The sequence below is a fragment of the Capricornis sumatraensis genome, chromosome 4 (assembly GCF_032405125.1).
Source record: "Capricornis sumatraensis isolate serow.1 chromosome 4, serow.2, whole genome shotgun sequence".
NCBI classification, from domain to species: domain Eukaryota; kingdom Metazoa; phylum Chordata; class Mammalia; order Artiodactyla; family Bovidae; genus Capricornis; species Capricornis sumatraensis.
Window position 1 is genome coordinate 90,546,808 of NC_091072.1, and position 16,629 is coordinate 90,563,436.

Here is a 16,629-nt window from a genome sequence, read left to right on the forward strand (position 1 = left end):
AGTGTGGAGAGAGAAGGGCTTGGGGCGGGGGGCGGCCTTCAGAGGCAATCACCTCGGGGAGAATATACTAGGAACCATGAAGACATAGTGAATGTCTTTGACACCAATCTGTAGATGCGCGGCAGTCATGACGTGATCAATGGCCTGCCACTGATGTTTATTACTCTGCCACACTAATTACAGTAAGGCTCATCGTACTTTTATAACACAAAAACAGTTTCAGAAAGTATAAAAACTTAAAGCATTGTCCCCATGTATTTTATAAAACAAAACAAACAACTTTCTTACATTAAAACAAGTGCCGAAAAGATACAAATGAGTCGAGTTATTAAGCAAATAAAAACAGGTCTGAGCTACTCTTTTTCAACCCAATAAGGCTCAGCAATGTCGTATCTTTCAGAATTACCAGCATCGGGGGGCTCAGCTCAGCTAACCAGTTTTGGCAATACTGTCCTCTGCTGAATATTCCCATTAGCATCTGTCATCTGTGCCAGATTAGTCCTCAGTTTGGAAGCTGAGCTGGAAGGTGGAGGTAACTTGGAAATGGATGTGATAGCACCAGTGCTCTCGGTGATCCTCTTCACAGACGTCTTCTCCCCCGTCGGAGGCTTTGGCAGCCGCCTCCTCAGCCAGGGGTGCCGCAAAGCCTGGCCAGGGGTCATGCGAACTGCAGGATCCCATTCTAAACACTGTTTTAAGAAGTCAAGAAAGAGGGGATCGTCACACCCCTTCAGTGCATTCCCCCACTCTCTGCTCTCTGGTGGGCCCCTCAGTTTCCCTCTCCGGGAGCGGCCACCATTGAGAACCACAGAGCCATCTGAGAGAGTCGTGACAGTGCAGTAACGGGGATAACCCTTGGAGCTCACAAAATTTTTGGCTCGTTTGGATGCATCCAGCAGTTTCTGGGAGGGCATGCCCAGCAGTTCAATCATACAGGCCAGCTGGTCCCCCTCATCCTCCCCAGGCAAGAGTGGGTAACCGGTCAGGAGCTCTGCAAGGATGCAGCCCAGGCTCCACATGTCGATGGGCATGCCATACCTGGCGCCGAGGATCACTTCCGGGGCCCGGTAGAAACGGGATTGGATGTATGTGTAGACCCGCTGGTGCTCGTAACAACTGGAGCCAAAATCAATCACTTTAATCCCGCTTCTACCCTGCTGCTTCAACAAAATGTTCTCGGGCTTCAAGTCACAGTGAATTATCCTGTTTTTGTGCAAAGCGTCCAGGCACTGCAGGATGGAGTGGGCGAACTTGCGAACCAGAGGCAGACTAAAGCCCTGGAACTTGTTCTTCTTGATGAGCTCATAGAGGTTCATGCTGAGCAGCTCGAACGTCATGCAGATGTGGTTGCGGAAGGTGAAGTTCTCCAGCATGTGGATGACGTTCATGGTGTTGTCCTTGTCCTGCTTGCGCAGATGCTCCAGGATGCGGATCTCCTCGGCCGCCTGCCGGTGGAAGCGCTTCTCGTTCCGCACCATCTTCAGGGCCACGTGCTGGTGGACTTTGTGGTCATAGGCCTTGACCACCTGCCCAAAGCTCCCCTTCCCAATGACCTTGAGGACCTCGTACCTGTAAGCCACGTGATCGTGGGGCACCTGCACGTAGGATCCCTGGTCGTCATCGTAGCCACCGTTGTTGGGCCCGCCTGTCATGCCCTGGCGCTTCTTTGCATTTGGACCCAAGAAGTATATTTCAGGGTAGCTGAAGATCTCATGGTGTTCAAAGCTGGTTAGTTTTTGCATGTATTGCTTCATTGCTTGCTCAGGTGTCATGGGTGTGGCTTTCACCTTCCCCATGCCTTCCAGAGACTTCAGAGAGGTGGAACTCCCCTGCCGTCTGTGGATGCTCTCCAGCTGCCGCTCCGGCACCACGGGCAACCCCGTTTTGCCCACCGTGGTAAGCCCATTTGGTTGTGTCGTGAGCACTGTCCGCTTGTTACTGTTATCCTCAAACAGCTGCTGAACCTGGATCTGTCCGTGGCTGCTGACGTGTAGGTGGTCATTCATTGTGTGCTTACTGCCGCCAATCTGGAATTCAGAGAGGGAACATCAATGGAACAGAAGCGGTTTGTTCAAAAGGGCTATTATATAAGTTGGCTCCCACCCCCACCTTTACGAAATCCAGTTTGGTTTGAAAGTACAGTCTGTATCAGGTTTCTTCAAAGGAAAGAGCTGTGCACGCAGCAGGGACCTCACCAACACTGCCGCAGGGAGAGTGGACGTCATGACGCAGATAGCCTCAGACAAAGGCAGAAGAGGCTGAGGGGCTGGGGATGGCTATGACACTAGGGATCCGGAAAAGAAGGACGGACTCCAGAACTGCTGCCCCTGAGGCTGAGGGGCTGGGGATGGCTATGAACCTAGGGCTGGAAAAGAAAAAAGGACTCCAGAACTGCTGCACCTTACGAAGAGTTTGCTGTACATGTTTTCAGGGTCCTTAGAGTAAGTTCTCAGTGGAGGCAGAGATCAGGTTTCTTGGTCATCCTTCTCTACCTAATATTTAGCAAAGGCACTGTGGTATCATAGACATTCCATTCAACCCATACTTGACACCAAGATGAAAGGATACAGAAAGCGCATGAACACGTCGGCACTCCACTGGCTCTCCCGCCCCCAGATTACAACATTTTTCACACTTCACTAGTAGTTTCTTTATTACCATGAGGGTAGGGACCAGGCCAGTCTCGTTCACTACTCCATCTCTGGCATTTAGCTCTATTCTGAGAGCACTGCTGTCTTCATTCTTGGTCTTCTCCACTACTTGCAAATCAAACTAATTACACCTAGGAAAGTACATGATCCAGAAGCAGAGAATTGTACCTTTAGGCTGGAAAAGATTCCCATGTAGATATGCACCGTAGTATCTTGTAAACCCCAAACCTATTTTAAGTCTCTGGGCTGCACTGACTGTGATGACCATTTAAGGCCATCCAGCCCAACAATCCAACCGCCACACTCGGGCCTTCCTTTGGTCAATGGCTTGGCTCTCTCAAAACATGTATTTCTCCCCGCTGCTGGGATACTCAGCTTTCCAACAAGGAATACAATGTAGTGATTTCTATTTCAAGAACACAAGCCATCCCTGAACATTCCTGTATGAACAAAAATGATGGCATAAGCCAGGGGGCCCCAGCCTTCCTACGGAGAATCTACCTGGGATTTCTCTCAAGCGTTTATTATGGCCAAGAAGTGAGGGGTGGAAGAAAACTAACAACCAGGATCCCCTCCCAGTTAGGAATTCTTGCCAGCCTCAGACAATAACTCACAAGTCTTAAAAGCATCTCAGCAGGTAATTTTTTTTATATGAAAGCTTAAAGATCAACTTGCTATTTGCAATCCATCTCATTCATTCAGTGTTCTCTGAGGTCTAGCCACACAGCCCTTCAGGAGTATACAGTCAACGAGCTGAAGTCCTCAACTTTCAGTTTTTCCCATCATCTCCTAAACCCTATCTCTTGGGCTTTACGTATCACTAAATGCATAGAAGTGCTCTATGTAATATCATAATTCAAGAAATGGTTTGGGACTACCTAGATTACAGAATTGGAGAAGGCAATGGCACCCCACTCCAGTACTCTTGCCTGGAAAATCCCAAGGGTGGAGGAGCCTGGTAGGCTGCAGTCCATGGGGTCACAAAGAGTTGGACACGACTGAGCGACTTCACCTTCACTTTTCACTTTTATGCTTTGGAGAAGGAAATGGCAACCCACTCCAGTGTTCTTGCCTGGAGAGTCCCAGGGACAGGGGAGCCTGGTAGGCTGCCGTCTATGGGGTCGCAGAGTCGGACACGACTGAAGCGACTGAGCAGCAGATTACAAAATGAAATTCCAAGTCCATCTTACTAGGAGTCCAAGACCTTCAAATTTTTTTTAACTGATGCACTATCTGAGGCATGTGCTTTCTCTGCAATCTTCTAAAACAAAGGAGAATACAGTTCAGTACTTGGGCCTGTCTGAAGTGTGATTTCATTGACTGAGGGATTTTACTTCTTAGATTTCTGCAGGACTTCTAGTTGAACCCTTCTACTAAACTCACAGATGGTATTCTATGCTAAATGAACTTATCTTCTGTCAGTGTAGCTAGACAAGTTATTTTATCCTCATTCTTTGCCAAAAGCAAAGCAGTTCATAAAAATGAATTAGGGAAGTCCTGGATGTATATATAAACATAGTACAGGCTTGTCTAATGCTTTTTGTCCAAGCCTCACTCTCTGTACCTCTCCTCCTCCCCACTGTGGTCTTTCAAGTATCAGGAATCAAAGGACCTGAAATTAGAAATATATGTCTCCTAGAGAACCATTCTCTTCAGGGCAGCCTGGAGAGATTTCAGAAGAAAAACCAACATCACCAGTATACACAGTACAAAAGCATGAGGCTTCACTGGGGACAAAATTAACCTTGGAGCTATAGGAAGTTATAAAAAGAGGGCAAAGTAAAACACTCTGAGCTTCAGAAACCGACTTCAATTTTCATAATAGCAATTTTGATATTCTGCATAATTTAAAATACCATCACAAAAGCTGAGTGACTAGAACTAGAGTTTGCCAATTAATTGGAGGACCTCGGTCTCTACCAACTGTCTTCTCTTGGTCTCCTCCACAGCAGCAATCAAGGAGGGTTCCAGGGTTCCCCCAGGGTTCAAGCCTCAAGTTGCTCGTGGCTTTTTACTCCCAGAACACCTCCAGCTTAGACAAGCCCAATCCATGACCCCTGAACTCAAGACTCACCTGTGTCCAACTACAGATCAGCTGCCTTCCTCGCAGGCAACTCAAACTCAACTCACACTTTTTCCACTCAAACCACTTCTTTCTCCCAGAACCCTGAGTTTCTGAACAAGAAAAGGCTGTGCTGCTATGCTCAGTTGTGGCGAACTCTTTGCGACCCCATGGACTGTAGCTCAACAGGCTTCAACGTCCATGGGATTTTTCAGGCAAGAATACTGGAGCGGGTGGCCATTTCCTTCTCCAGGGTATCTTCCCCACAGAGGATCAAATCTAGGTCTCTTGCATTGGCAGGCAGATTCTTTGCCTACTGAGTCACCCTCCCGAATAGTCACTCAGTCCATCTCCGTATCTCCTGTACCTGTCCAAGTCACCATGGAGCCCCACTGTCATTTCTAACTGACCCACTCCACTCCAGCCATGCTATCCCGCCTGGCGTTCTTGGATCTTTTACTGGGACAACGGAAGCAGCCTCCTCACGTGTCCTTTTGCTTCTAAGCCTAGAATTCACCGCCTCTTCTCTCCATGATGTTTCTGGAGTTACCACTGAAAATGTCACTCACACTGCCCTTGACTTTGCCTAAGGTTCATGTGGGCACTCCATTTCCACAAAGAACTCAAGAACTCACAGGTAAGAACATGAGGTTCTAAAATGCTGAGCCTAAATGACCTGAGTCTTTCCAGTGTCACCTACCACTCTCACACTCTCTCTGAGAATAATAAGCTGGATTCCCTATGACCCATGGAGACAGCACACTCTCTTTTATATTCCTCTCTTTTCGGTGAGGTCATGTTTCATAATGGTTAGGTGTTCAGGGATTTTCAATTAGACACAAGGGAAATGAATCTAAGCTCCACCACTTCAAACTATGTGACCTTGGGCAATTAATCTCTCTGAACTTCAGGGCCCTTATCGGTATAAAGAGGGTAACAAAGCTGCCTCATTAGGGGCGTTAGGAGGGTTAAACAAGGTAAAAGGCATAGTGTGCTTAGTATAGTAGTGAGTAAGCAGAGACATTACTTTGTCAACAAAGATCCGTCTAGTCAAGGCTATGGTTTTTCCAGTAGTCATGTATGGATGTGAGAGTTGGATGGTGAAGAAAGCTGAGCGCCGAAGAATTGATGCTTTTGAACTGTGGTGTCGGAGAAGACTCTTGAGAGTCCCTTGGACTGCAAGGAGATCCAACCAGTCCATCCTAAAGGAGATCAGTTCTGGATATTCATTGGAAGGACTGATGTTGAAGCTGAAACTCCAATAATTTGGCCACCTGATGTGAAGAACTGACTCATCTGAAAAGACCCTGATGCTGGGAAAGATTGAGGGCAGGAGGAGAAGAGGACAACAGAGGATGAGATGGTTGGATGGCATCATCGACTCAATGGACATGGGTTTGGGTGGACTCCGGGAGTTGGTGATGGGCAGGGAGGCCTGGTGTGCTGCGGTTCATGGGGTTGCAAAGAGTCAAACACGACTGAGCGACTGAACTGAACTGAAAGGAGAGCTAGAACTACTGTCCTTTCCAAGTGCTGCCGGAAATCTCCTTGCTAACGTGGGCTATGTGGAAAACTCCTACTCACCCTTCAATGGCCAGTTCAACTCTCACCTCCTCTTTGAAAAGGTCCCTTTCCCTTCCAGCATGCTTACAGAGCACTAATATATTAATACTTATTTCATTTCACACCTGTTTTCACACCTGATATACCAACCAGGATGTGAGCAGTTCCAGGGTGGGGTCACCTCTTATCTTTTTACATCCTTATTGACATAAATCCAAACATACAGTAAGCACTCAGTCAATTTCTGCTGAATGGAAGAATGTATGTCAGCAACTCCTTTTTAACTCTCATCTCTTTGAGTTATTCTTGACAACTACCTTTGTAGCTTCATAAGAAAACATGAAGTTAACACCCAGGGAATCAAGACTTTTCACTGGTGACTCAAGTCACAAAATGTTAGGATTGCAATACATAAGCAGAGACATGGAGGCAAGGACAGCCCGTTAAAACAATAATAGCATCAACTAAATACCTAAAAGTGACATGTGGAATCTTAAAAACTTCCCAGATGTTAAGGAAATTCATTTGAGGGGCTCCAGTAAAGGAGGATATTGTCTTAAACACCATAGGGATCTACAATCACAATCTGGGTCAGAAGCACAATTAACTGTTCTATAAAAAGGGGGAAAAAACCCTAGAAATGCCGAAACATTTCCAGAATACATAGGCCAGGACTATACCATAAACTTAAGGATGTTTAAAACCTCTTACTTGCTTTTTCCTTTTTTGCCAATGCCTATCTCGCACAGTGCCTGTTGAATTTAAAAATAACACAGTGAGTGGATGTAATTGTTAGATACCTAAAATGTATGGATTAAAGCAGAGATCCCTAAAAAAGCCCTCTTTGACCATGAAACATCTTTGCACTAAAGATTATATAAGAACAATAGTCTATCCAATTTGGTAGTTTTAATCTCTTCCAAAAATAAAAGGGAAAATCACACATACTTCCCTGTGTTAACATTTCTGGGAGTTTTAAGAGTCATCTTAGAAATGCTATATAGTGTTATGGGAATAGAACTGAGTCCAAAAAGATCAGAATTTTAGCTCCTCCTCAAACACGGATGGTCTGTGTGGCCCTGAGTCAAATGTCTACTTTTCTTCTACCAAACTCTACTATTTTTTAAAATGGGAATATTCATTCTTCAACTCCAATTATTTTACAACAGTAAAACTGGTAACTGGAGAGTGCTTTAAACATTAAACAGTTATAAAAGGGATACAATACTAATATTTCAAATTTTTTAAATAAGCAAATTAATATCCCCCATAAAACATTAAAAGAAAAACTATTAAGAATCAGAATAGTTACTAGGTATGCCTTTAGGACCAAAAGAGATAAACAAAATGACTGACGTACAAGATATCCATGGAGACAAGGAACAAGAGGGCAATGTGCCAGATAAATTCCAAAGTTTATAATTCTCATAGTCATGTATTTATCTACCTACTACATCACTCACAAGGGAAAACATAGGCAACTAGTTCCTTCTTCATAGTGCTTCCCCTACTCAATCATTAATAGCAATTCGTAGTTGTAACTGCTGTGGAATTAAAAACTAAAAACTTTTAAAAATCTCAAAGACATATAGAAACATGGATCTTTAAGGTTTGTGCATTTATAAAGAAACCAGTTCAATTTCCTAGAATTAGCAGTCAAGCAGTATGTAAAGCTGGACTCAGGAGGGCCTGGGCTTTAGCTCCAGCTTTCACTGAAATTAGCTCAGGCATCTCAACCAAACCAGTTAACTTGTCTGCTCTCCTCATCCAAAAAATGAAGGAGTAGAACCAGATAAAACCCCATGGTCCTTTTACTCACCCATTTGAGGAAGTCTGCAATATTGTGTAAATAAATTCAAAACTAAACAACAACCAGAACCAAAATTCATACTTTCCAAACCAAGCTTCTAATCAATGGCACATTGAAATTTTAGGTGAATCAAATAGATACCACAGTAAAATATAAGCACTATCATTAGGAGAGCTGAGAAGCACCCACGTATCTTTTCATTTCTGGTCTCCCACAGACTACTCCTCTAGTAGTCACCTTTCATTTTCCATCATCTTATACACATTTCATTTGCAAAGAGGTTCTGATCAAGCAAAGCCCACTCTTAAAAAACCAGAATCCAGATGCAAGCCAAGTAGTATTTCGTTTCCAGGTCACAACAAGTCATGTGATTACGTTCAGACATGGAAAAACACTGGATGTTATACTTCCAAGTTGTCAGATGATTCCAAACCAAACAAACAAACTGAAACACCTAAAACCCAATGGCAATTTCTCAACTAAAACATCACGGTGACAAGAACAGGCAGAATCAGCAGTCTACTGATTGGCTTCCATCAACCACAGCCCCCACAGATTGGTTAACTTCTGTGCAGTGAATTCTTAGCCCCTGGGTCTAGATGTGTCATGAGAGACAGAGAAGGAGAGAGAGAAAGAAGATTTAACAAGAAAACATTTTCCTGTGGAACTATACACAGATGTTCAGGTCTAACAGAAAACATTCCACTTTGGCCATTCCCTCACAAATTCTCCCCTGATAAACAAGTTTCCGCATAGCACATGACCCTCAGAGCTACCCCTCTGTAGGCTAGAAATGGCCTTTTCTATAAGAACTTAACTTTCACTTGGCAAACAAAGCCATATCCCTAGCAAACGCCCCTCATTTAGCACCATCTTAGGCGTTTCCTCTGAAAGATCCAGAAGAATATGTAAACAAGACCCTGGAAACCATCACCTCCTCCGGTGCACAGCTCTGCTAGGCTGTCAGCCACCATCCAAGGGCTCTCTCTGGGACTGAGAAAAGAGGTACACGCTGAAGTCAAGTCCAGCTTGCCGATCTCTGCAGCCACGGGTCTGGTGCTGGGCTCTCACCTCCCTCTTGGCCCTTTCAAGTGCCCTGCCCTTCCCACCTCCCTGGGAAGCAAAGCTGGCCCTTTCCTTCTGAATACCCAACTGCAGAAACCTACAGGGGTGGCTTGTTTTGACTGCAGCTGCGGCTCTTATTTTTGTTAATGTTAATTACAATTTCTGCTATGCTCAAACCTGTAGCACTCATAAAACATGCTTCCACACGCGGGGGACAACTGGCGGTGCTCCCTGCTGGCTGAGGCCAGGCCTGCGAGGCTCTTTGGGGGATCTATTTTCCGGGCAGGACAGCCGGGCTGACCCTAACACAGATCTATTTCTATAAATATCCACTACCCAACTTGGTGGCGGAGGGGGAGGGATGTTTATCGGGTCTGGGAAAGGAGCTCGAGGAAGCAAGGACCGGGGTAAAAAAAGAGGGGAAAAAGAGCCGGAGGAAGTTCGAAGCAAGAGGAGCGCAGGGGTGGGCGGGCTCCGGAGGGGAAGTGAGGGGCCCGTGCCACGAATCCTCCTTTGTGGCTGCAGCTTTAGGCTCGCCCAAGTTCCAGAGGGCGGCGTCCCGGAAAAGGCCACTGGCCACGGCCGTGGAGACACTCGCACTTCGACCTCTCTCCCGGTTGCAGAAGCTCCCAAGTCCGGGTGCTGGTGCCCCGGGCCCCTCTCCCGCCCCTCGTCCCCATCCCAGTCGCCCACGGGCTGGGTCTCACCGTGTGGGCTGCGGTGGCAGCGTTGCTGGCTCGGAGAGGCGGCAGGGCGATGGGGGAGGGCGGGCCGGTTCCCACTCCGCTCCGGGGGGCCCCCGCACCAAGCCCCGGGGAAGCCTGAAGCTGGCGGACGGCGCTGTCCCCTCCTCGGCCTGGCAGCCACGCGCGGGAGGAGACAAAAGAGGGTCAAGGGGGAGAAAGTCACTGGGACCCCGTGGCCCCGCCCCGCCCCACCCCACCCCTCCAGGCTGCGGAGCCCGCTCTCCCCCGGGCCGAGCCAGGGACCTTGAGTGCGAGCGCCCCAGGAGCGGCGGGAGGCCTGGGACGCAGAAACCCGGCGCGCCCGCGGGCGGGGCTCCGGCGGCTGCAAAGTTAAGTAGGGCTCCCCGCGCGCGAGCGAGTTCGCGACCCCGCCAGGGAGCCGGGCTGAGCCGGGCCGGCGGTCCACTCTGCGGGCGTCCGTAGGCCCGGAGCGGGACTGGACTGCCGACCCGGGCGCCGCCGCATCGCCGAGCCCCAGACGGGGGAGGTCAGGAACGGCTCCAGTCCAGCCGGAGGGCTCCGCTCCGAGGAACCTCGGGGCCCGCGTGTTAACAATGAGCTGAGACGAGGGCGCGCCGTCCACCCGGGGAACCCCGCGCCGCCCAGTCACGGCGCAGACTTTGTTCGAGGTCCTGCTGGCAGCGGGCGCCGGCGCCACGAGGGCTGGCCCGGGGGCCGGCGGGGGCAGCGGGGCCCGGGCCTCCTTACCGGTCGGGTAGGCGGCGGGAGCGGCGGCCGAAGGTTTCCTGGTTAACATGGCCGCTGGAGAAGAAAATGCATCTCAAGGCTGCCGTCTCCGCCGCCGCCGCCGCCCGTCCTGCTGCTACTTCTCGCGGCCGCCACCGCGGCCGCCCCCTGGTTGCCCCTTTGGCGGATCTCCGGCGCCTCCTCGCCGCCTCGCGTCAGCTACAGTCAGACACACACAGTCCGCTGCATCCCCTCGGCCCGGGCCCGCCGCCGCGAGCCCCCCGCTCTCCTCGCCGCCGCCGCCGTCCTCCTCTTCCTCGGGCGGCCTCAGCACCCTCCGGCCCGTGCACATGCCTCGCCCTCCCCGGCGCGCCGCGGGCCTCCCCGATTCCCTCACATAGGGCGCGGGGGAGCAGCAGGCTGCACCGCCTGGGCCGACTCGCTCGGGAGCCTCCTCCCGGGCCCGCGCAGGCGCGCCCCCGCGCACACTCGCCGGGAGCCCGCGCGCCGCACGGCCCAGGAGGGCAGCCCCGCCCCCGCTCCCTCCGCCGCCGGGCAGGCCCCGCCCCCGGGCTCCCCCGCCGCCGCCGCGCCACTCGCTCCCGCGCCCACCCCTCCCCCACCCAGCCGCCCACCGAAGTCCCTCCCCGCTCGCCCCCGCCCCCAGTCTTCGGTGTAGACACCCCTCCACTCCCCGGAAAACTCCGCAGCTTCCGCTCGCCCTTCGCCTCCCCCTCCGGCCATCTGCATTGCTCCCCTCGGCGCCTCAGCTAACGACCTTCTGCCCTCCCCGGCCTCGTCCTCTCCCCGCCCAGCGCAACCCACCACCGCTTCCCTCCCACCGAAATGACTGCAGAAAACCCCCCTCCCCTTCCGAGCGCTTTCCCCAAACACGTATGCATTTTCAGCTTTCCGAACCTAATGGCTGCTCGCAGACAATACTGCCCGCCCCCCTCCCCGCCTTCCGGGTCCCAGTGGCTTAACCACCCCATCGCCCCATCTGATCGTGAAAATAACTTAGTTGTGCGAGGGTCACCTGGCTAAGGTAAGTCTAGCCCCTTTGGAGAGCCGAGCCTTAGCCTGGTGACCCAGAACGTGGGCCAAGGAGGGGGCTGCCCTCCCGCTTCCACCTCCACCTCCACCGCACATACTCCCTCCCCGGTTTACTGACACCAAATGACCGCTCTCCAGTCGCTAGGACGAGGGGAGGCAGCGAGGCGCGTGTGGACGGCTGCCGGGGAAGCAGCTGGCTGTGGGTTGCTAGGCAAAAATAAACATCAGAGACACCTCCCATTTCCTTAACAACTCCGAGCCTTTCCCTGCTCGGCCACTGGGAGAGACACACCTTCCCAAGCGATACCTTCAATTCCTTTCCTCCAGAGACACAAAGTCTCTTTCCCTTTCCCATCCAAGACACGTGGAGAATTTCCCTTTTTATTTTGCCATATACACCCTCTCTTTCCCTTGCAGACGGGAAAACTGCTTGCCCTTCTCACACCCGCCTCGTGTCGTCTGTGGCACAGGTCTTTGTGCAAAGGTCACAGGTTTTGTTACTTCAGCGGGAGGGGAGACGGGAAGCGGGAAGCTTGCCTTGCGCTTTCTTCCTAAGATTTGCCTGGTTTCTGAAGTTCTCCTGGGGGCCTGGGTCCGTTAAGTCTGTCCTGGGACTCTGCGGCCGCTGGCCAGATCAAGTGTGCACGCCTGAGCTAGTGCAGATTCAAATCAGAATGGGGACCCATCCCCTCTACTGTTTGCAAATTGTCATAGCAACCTGTCAGCAACATCACTCTCAGCTTTATGCAAATGCCCCCAAATGGGTGTTTCAAAGTTACAGTGTGACCCTCTCAGAGTCTTCAGGGATCCCACACGGGGCAGCAAGGGTTGAGGGCGCTGGCAGAGAGAACAGGCGGCAAAGCATAAAATTGTGACTGGTAATATGTACCTCAAACGGGTCCTCTCTGTGCCTTCTCTTAATAAACTAGCACCACACTGAAACAGTCAATCCAATAATAAGCCTTTACAAAAGAAGATCTGGTCCTGATCTGGTCCCAGAAGAGGAGAGTCCCCTTTGCTTGTCATCACAGGCTGTCACACTCAGATTCACCTGGGGAAACATATTCAGTATTCTCAATGAAAAGGGATTCCTTAGTAGCAGAGTTGAAGCTAGAACTCATTTTCTGAGTCCCTCTAATCTAACCCTGCGCTGTGTTACACTACCTTGGCTTAAACCTCACACCTCTTTTCCTTCCTTCCCTTTCAAAATAATTATTTCATACTGTTTTCCTTTTCTTAGTGAGCCTTCCATACAACTGATGTTCAAATGAAAAATGTGAAGCCAAAAATTCAAAATAGATATAACGTGACACTGTTATTTTACTCAAATAATTATTACTTCAACAAAAGCTAACTGTTCTGCTTTTTCATGAATAAGAAAAGCAATAACTGCTAGATGTCATAGTTTGTGGAATCCATGTTAATAATATTAATTTCCACATTAAACATGAGGAAAAGGAACACTGTTTTTCCAGCGAAGGAAAATCACACACACAATGGAGCATTAACTTTGATCAAAGGAAAACTGTATGTTTAGAGAACTTTTCCTAGTGTATTGCTTCATGACATGACAAGTGCAATTTCCATTTTTTAATTTTTTGCTTTCTTAAGGAAAATTTGCAATTAGTCTAATATCTTTCACTATTTTAATTATAAATGCTATATCTTTCAAATCAAAGACTTAAAAATCATATTCTTATTGACCTCTGAATTAGTACTTACAATTGCTGGGACTTCTCTCATTCTATTTATTATTGATGGTTCCAATCTGTATTAATGGCAAATATAGAAATATTAACAAATGCACTCCCCGAGCTTTCAAGGAGAATGAACTAGGTGAATTCTAGGAGTTACCCTCAAACTTTATTATTCTAATGCATCATTACTAATTACACTATATTAATCTCTGTATAGAACCCTTTCACAAATACTATCGTGTTTAATCATCACAACTCATAACCAGACCAGAGTTGTATTGATGTTAATAGTAACCAGGACACCAGGGGCTCCATTCAGTTAGTAAGACTCTGTTCTTTGGTTCTTGCCCATTGTAAAAACATCATCTGCTCTGAATGTTTACAAAATCCAGATCGAAATAACAGGTAGGCAGGGTGAGCAAGAAAGAAACTTTGGGGAATTCAGCCTGGTGTCTTGTAGAAGGGAGTTGATTCTTCACTAGGAAAACTGCTGATCACAGAGAAAATTGGAAATGTACAAGAACATTGCTGGTTTCAAAACTTATTCACTCACTTAATATCTTTATCCCAGAAACATGTACAAAGAATTTAGTATGTGCTGAGCCTAGAGGACAGGATGAATCATCAGATGTAGTGGGAAAGGCTTCAGCCAGGCAATCTGTTAGGACCTCAATTCTTTTATTCAATGGAGCAATAAGCAGTAAGCACCTAACATATTTTTGACACTATTGATACTGGAGCTGTACATTTAAATAAAGAGTCCTTGGCTCTGGCCATGGATATTAATAATCACAATCCAGTAGGGGAGATGAGATACTTAATGATGCAATGGGACAGAAATCAAGGCAGGCAGGAGGCACAGTGGTGGTCCATGGGAAGGAATCATAACTTCAGCTTAAGTGGTGACTGGCCTCAAAAGTGCTGTGATGTTAAAGGTGCTTGGGAGGTTGGCAGTCAGACAGGCCAGGCTAGGACATTCTAGGCAGAAGAATAGGATGTGCAGTGGCACCAAATAGAAGAAAACATAGTGTCCTTTGGGAGAAGCGTAAATAGTTCAAAGTACAGGAAGCTGGAAGTGACAGGAGGGAGAGTTAGTACTACTATGTTCATAAGGTTAGGGATATTGATGATACATTTGGGGTAAGAATGATCTGAAACTTTACTAGCTATGGAAATGTGAAAACAAAGTACAAAGTCTTTTAAAGCAAGTAAGGTAATTGCTAAGGAACTGACTCATTTTGGATAATCTAGACCTGTCAGTTAAGCCTAACACCCCTTAGAAGGGTACCATTTACTGACGGTATCATCCCTGTGTCCATCACCAAGGTCCAGAACCATTTAGAGAAGAATATCAAGACCACATGGCCTGAAGTTCAGGAATATTACCTCTTCAGATGGGGGCATGGATGTCATAACCAAATGGCCACTGGTATTTGCCTCTGTGGCCATTGCTGGTGTGGAAATCTGGAAGAAATGTCTGTACCACTAGAGAGCTGGTGATCTGAAGTGTCTAAGCAGGTTGGTGGTGTTCTGGTCAGGGTACTTACAGAGCCAGTTTCCTTAGTCCTGGGAAAGGGGGATGCATTTGTGCCCTAGATGAACTAGGTGTCTGGAAAGGCTAGGCATATTATCCAGCATTTCTTAGGGCTGGTTCATCTGCTTTTTTTCCAACTGCATCCTAAGGACAGAGTTAGTGTTCAAAAGAAATAAGCAGAGAAAAGAAAAAGCTATATCCTGGATGTGGAGAGTGCTGTGCAGGGCCTCTACCTTTGATGCCACCAGGACAAGTGCCAGCAAAGTGGTGCCCACTGTGTCCAGGAGCTTCAGAGGGACAGGAGGGCCATCACCAGGTAGGGCCCCCAGCAGCAGGCCCCTAGGCCAGAGCATCCCCTGCCACTGGCTCAACTCACAGAGCACTTGCTAGTAGAGTCAGGCACCAGGAGACAGGATCACCAGGCCACGCTGGGAGCTACCAGCCAGACACAGGCTGATTCCAGGACGCCAGCAACCATACAGGTCCTTGTACGTGGTAAGGAATGAGTAAGTAAGAATAGTTCAGCAACTCCAAGAATGACTTTCTCCTGGGAAGTCTGCTGTGAAAGAAACAGTGGTGCAATTCTGCAAACCAGAGAAGAGTAGGGGACAGGACCTGTAGTTCCAGCTCTTGGGATCTTTGGTGACACTCTAACCGAAAGTAACGCCATCTAGAAGCTGCTGCTGCTGCTAAGTCGCTTCAGTCGTGTCCAACTCTGTGCTACCCCACAGACGGCAGTCCACCAGGCTCCTCTGTCCCTAGGATTCTCCAGGCAAGAATACTGGAGTGGGTTGCAATTTCCTTCTCCAGGAATCTGAAGCTAGGAAGGGGCTAGTGGGATGGAGTGGGTGCCCAGGGCTGCAATGGGCACTGCTCCTGGCTTGCCTTAGCACAGACTCAATAAAAACATTTAAATGGTGCACAGTTTAGCTTAGCCTAGGATGGGCTAAGAGTGAGCATCCACATTCAAACTTACAAACAATGAAAAGTGATTCCACTCCACTTTACTTCTACAAAAGACCTATAAAAGGACCTGCTTTCCCTAACAGAAAGAAATCCAAAGAGGATTTTCATTTTTACAAAAAAAAAAAGAAAAGAAAGAAAGCGAAAATAACACCCTTCAACATTTGTTTTGCAATGAGTTCTTAGAGGCATCACACATCCCAAGGAACCAGAGTGACACCACCAAATTCTTTCCCCTGAAACTGCATCTCAGCACAAAGCCACCATCGCTTTGAACTTGTCTGCTTTATCTGGACTTATTCTGCTCCTTTGTTAGCAGGGTATGTCCTAAGGTCACTATTTCTCCACTTAATGCCATTTTGGCTTATGAAAGGTTTCAAAGGAATGCTGTACTTTGAATAGTGGGGGGAAACTATATATGTATGTATATAATCAATTATCAGCTCTTACTACATGACAGGCATTGATCTTGGTATTTGGAACAAAGCAAGTAAGATCCTTGCTCCATGGGTCTTGTCTTCTGTTGCAAGGAGGATAACAAGTAATGGACAATACATACATCACATGTCAGAGAGTGATACTGTACAGAACATGATGTGAGGTAAGAGGAGACAGAGAAATGGGAGATGGCACTGTTTTACTGAGGATCATCAGTGAAGGCCTCTCTGATAAGACAACATTATAGGACACTTGACAGAAGTACAAAGCATGTGGAAATCTGCAGGCAAATTGCCCAGCAGATGCACAGGCCCTGAAGTGGAAATATACTTGGGGGACAGCTAGAGGGCATGTGGCTAG

The 16,629-nt window shown here is 48.3% G+C and overlaps 1 protein-coding gene across 1 annotated transcript; it reads right to left on the reverse strand.

Annotated features, from left to right (window-relative positions):
- Window positions 1-273: 273 nt before the first annotated feature.
- Window positions 274-10,660, reverse strand: DYRK2 (dual specificity tyrosine phosphorylation regulated kinase 2). The gene is made up of 3 exons (XM_068971137.1): window positions 10,606-10,660; window positions 9,859-10,007; window positions 274-2,027 (listed from the first exon to the last, which is right to left on the reverse strand). The coding sequence occupies exons 1-3, from the start codon at window positions 10,652-10,654 to the stop codon at window positions 426-428; spliced, it is 1,800 nt and encodes a 599-aa protein (XP_068827238.1). The 5' UTR covers window positions 10,655-10,660; the 3' UTR covers window positions 274-425.
- Between the last annotated feature and the right edge of the window lie 5,969 nt (window positions 10,661-16,629).

Excerpts from the sequence above, each read along its gene's own strand:
- DYRK2 (XM_068971137.1), bottom strand. The coding sequence starts at position 10,654 with ATGTTAACCAGGAAACCTTCGGCCGCCGCTCCCGCCGCCTACCCGACC. Across the intron at positions 10,008-10,605 it reads TCCCGCCGCCTACCCGACCG|GCCGAGGAGGGGACAGCGCC; the intron begins GTAAGGAGGCCC and ends CGTGGCTGCCAG. Across the intron at positions 2,028-9,858 it reads CTGCCACCGCAGCCCACACG|ATTGGCGGCAGTAAGCACAC; the intron begins GTGAGACCCAGC and ends TCTGAATTCCAG.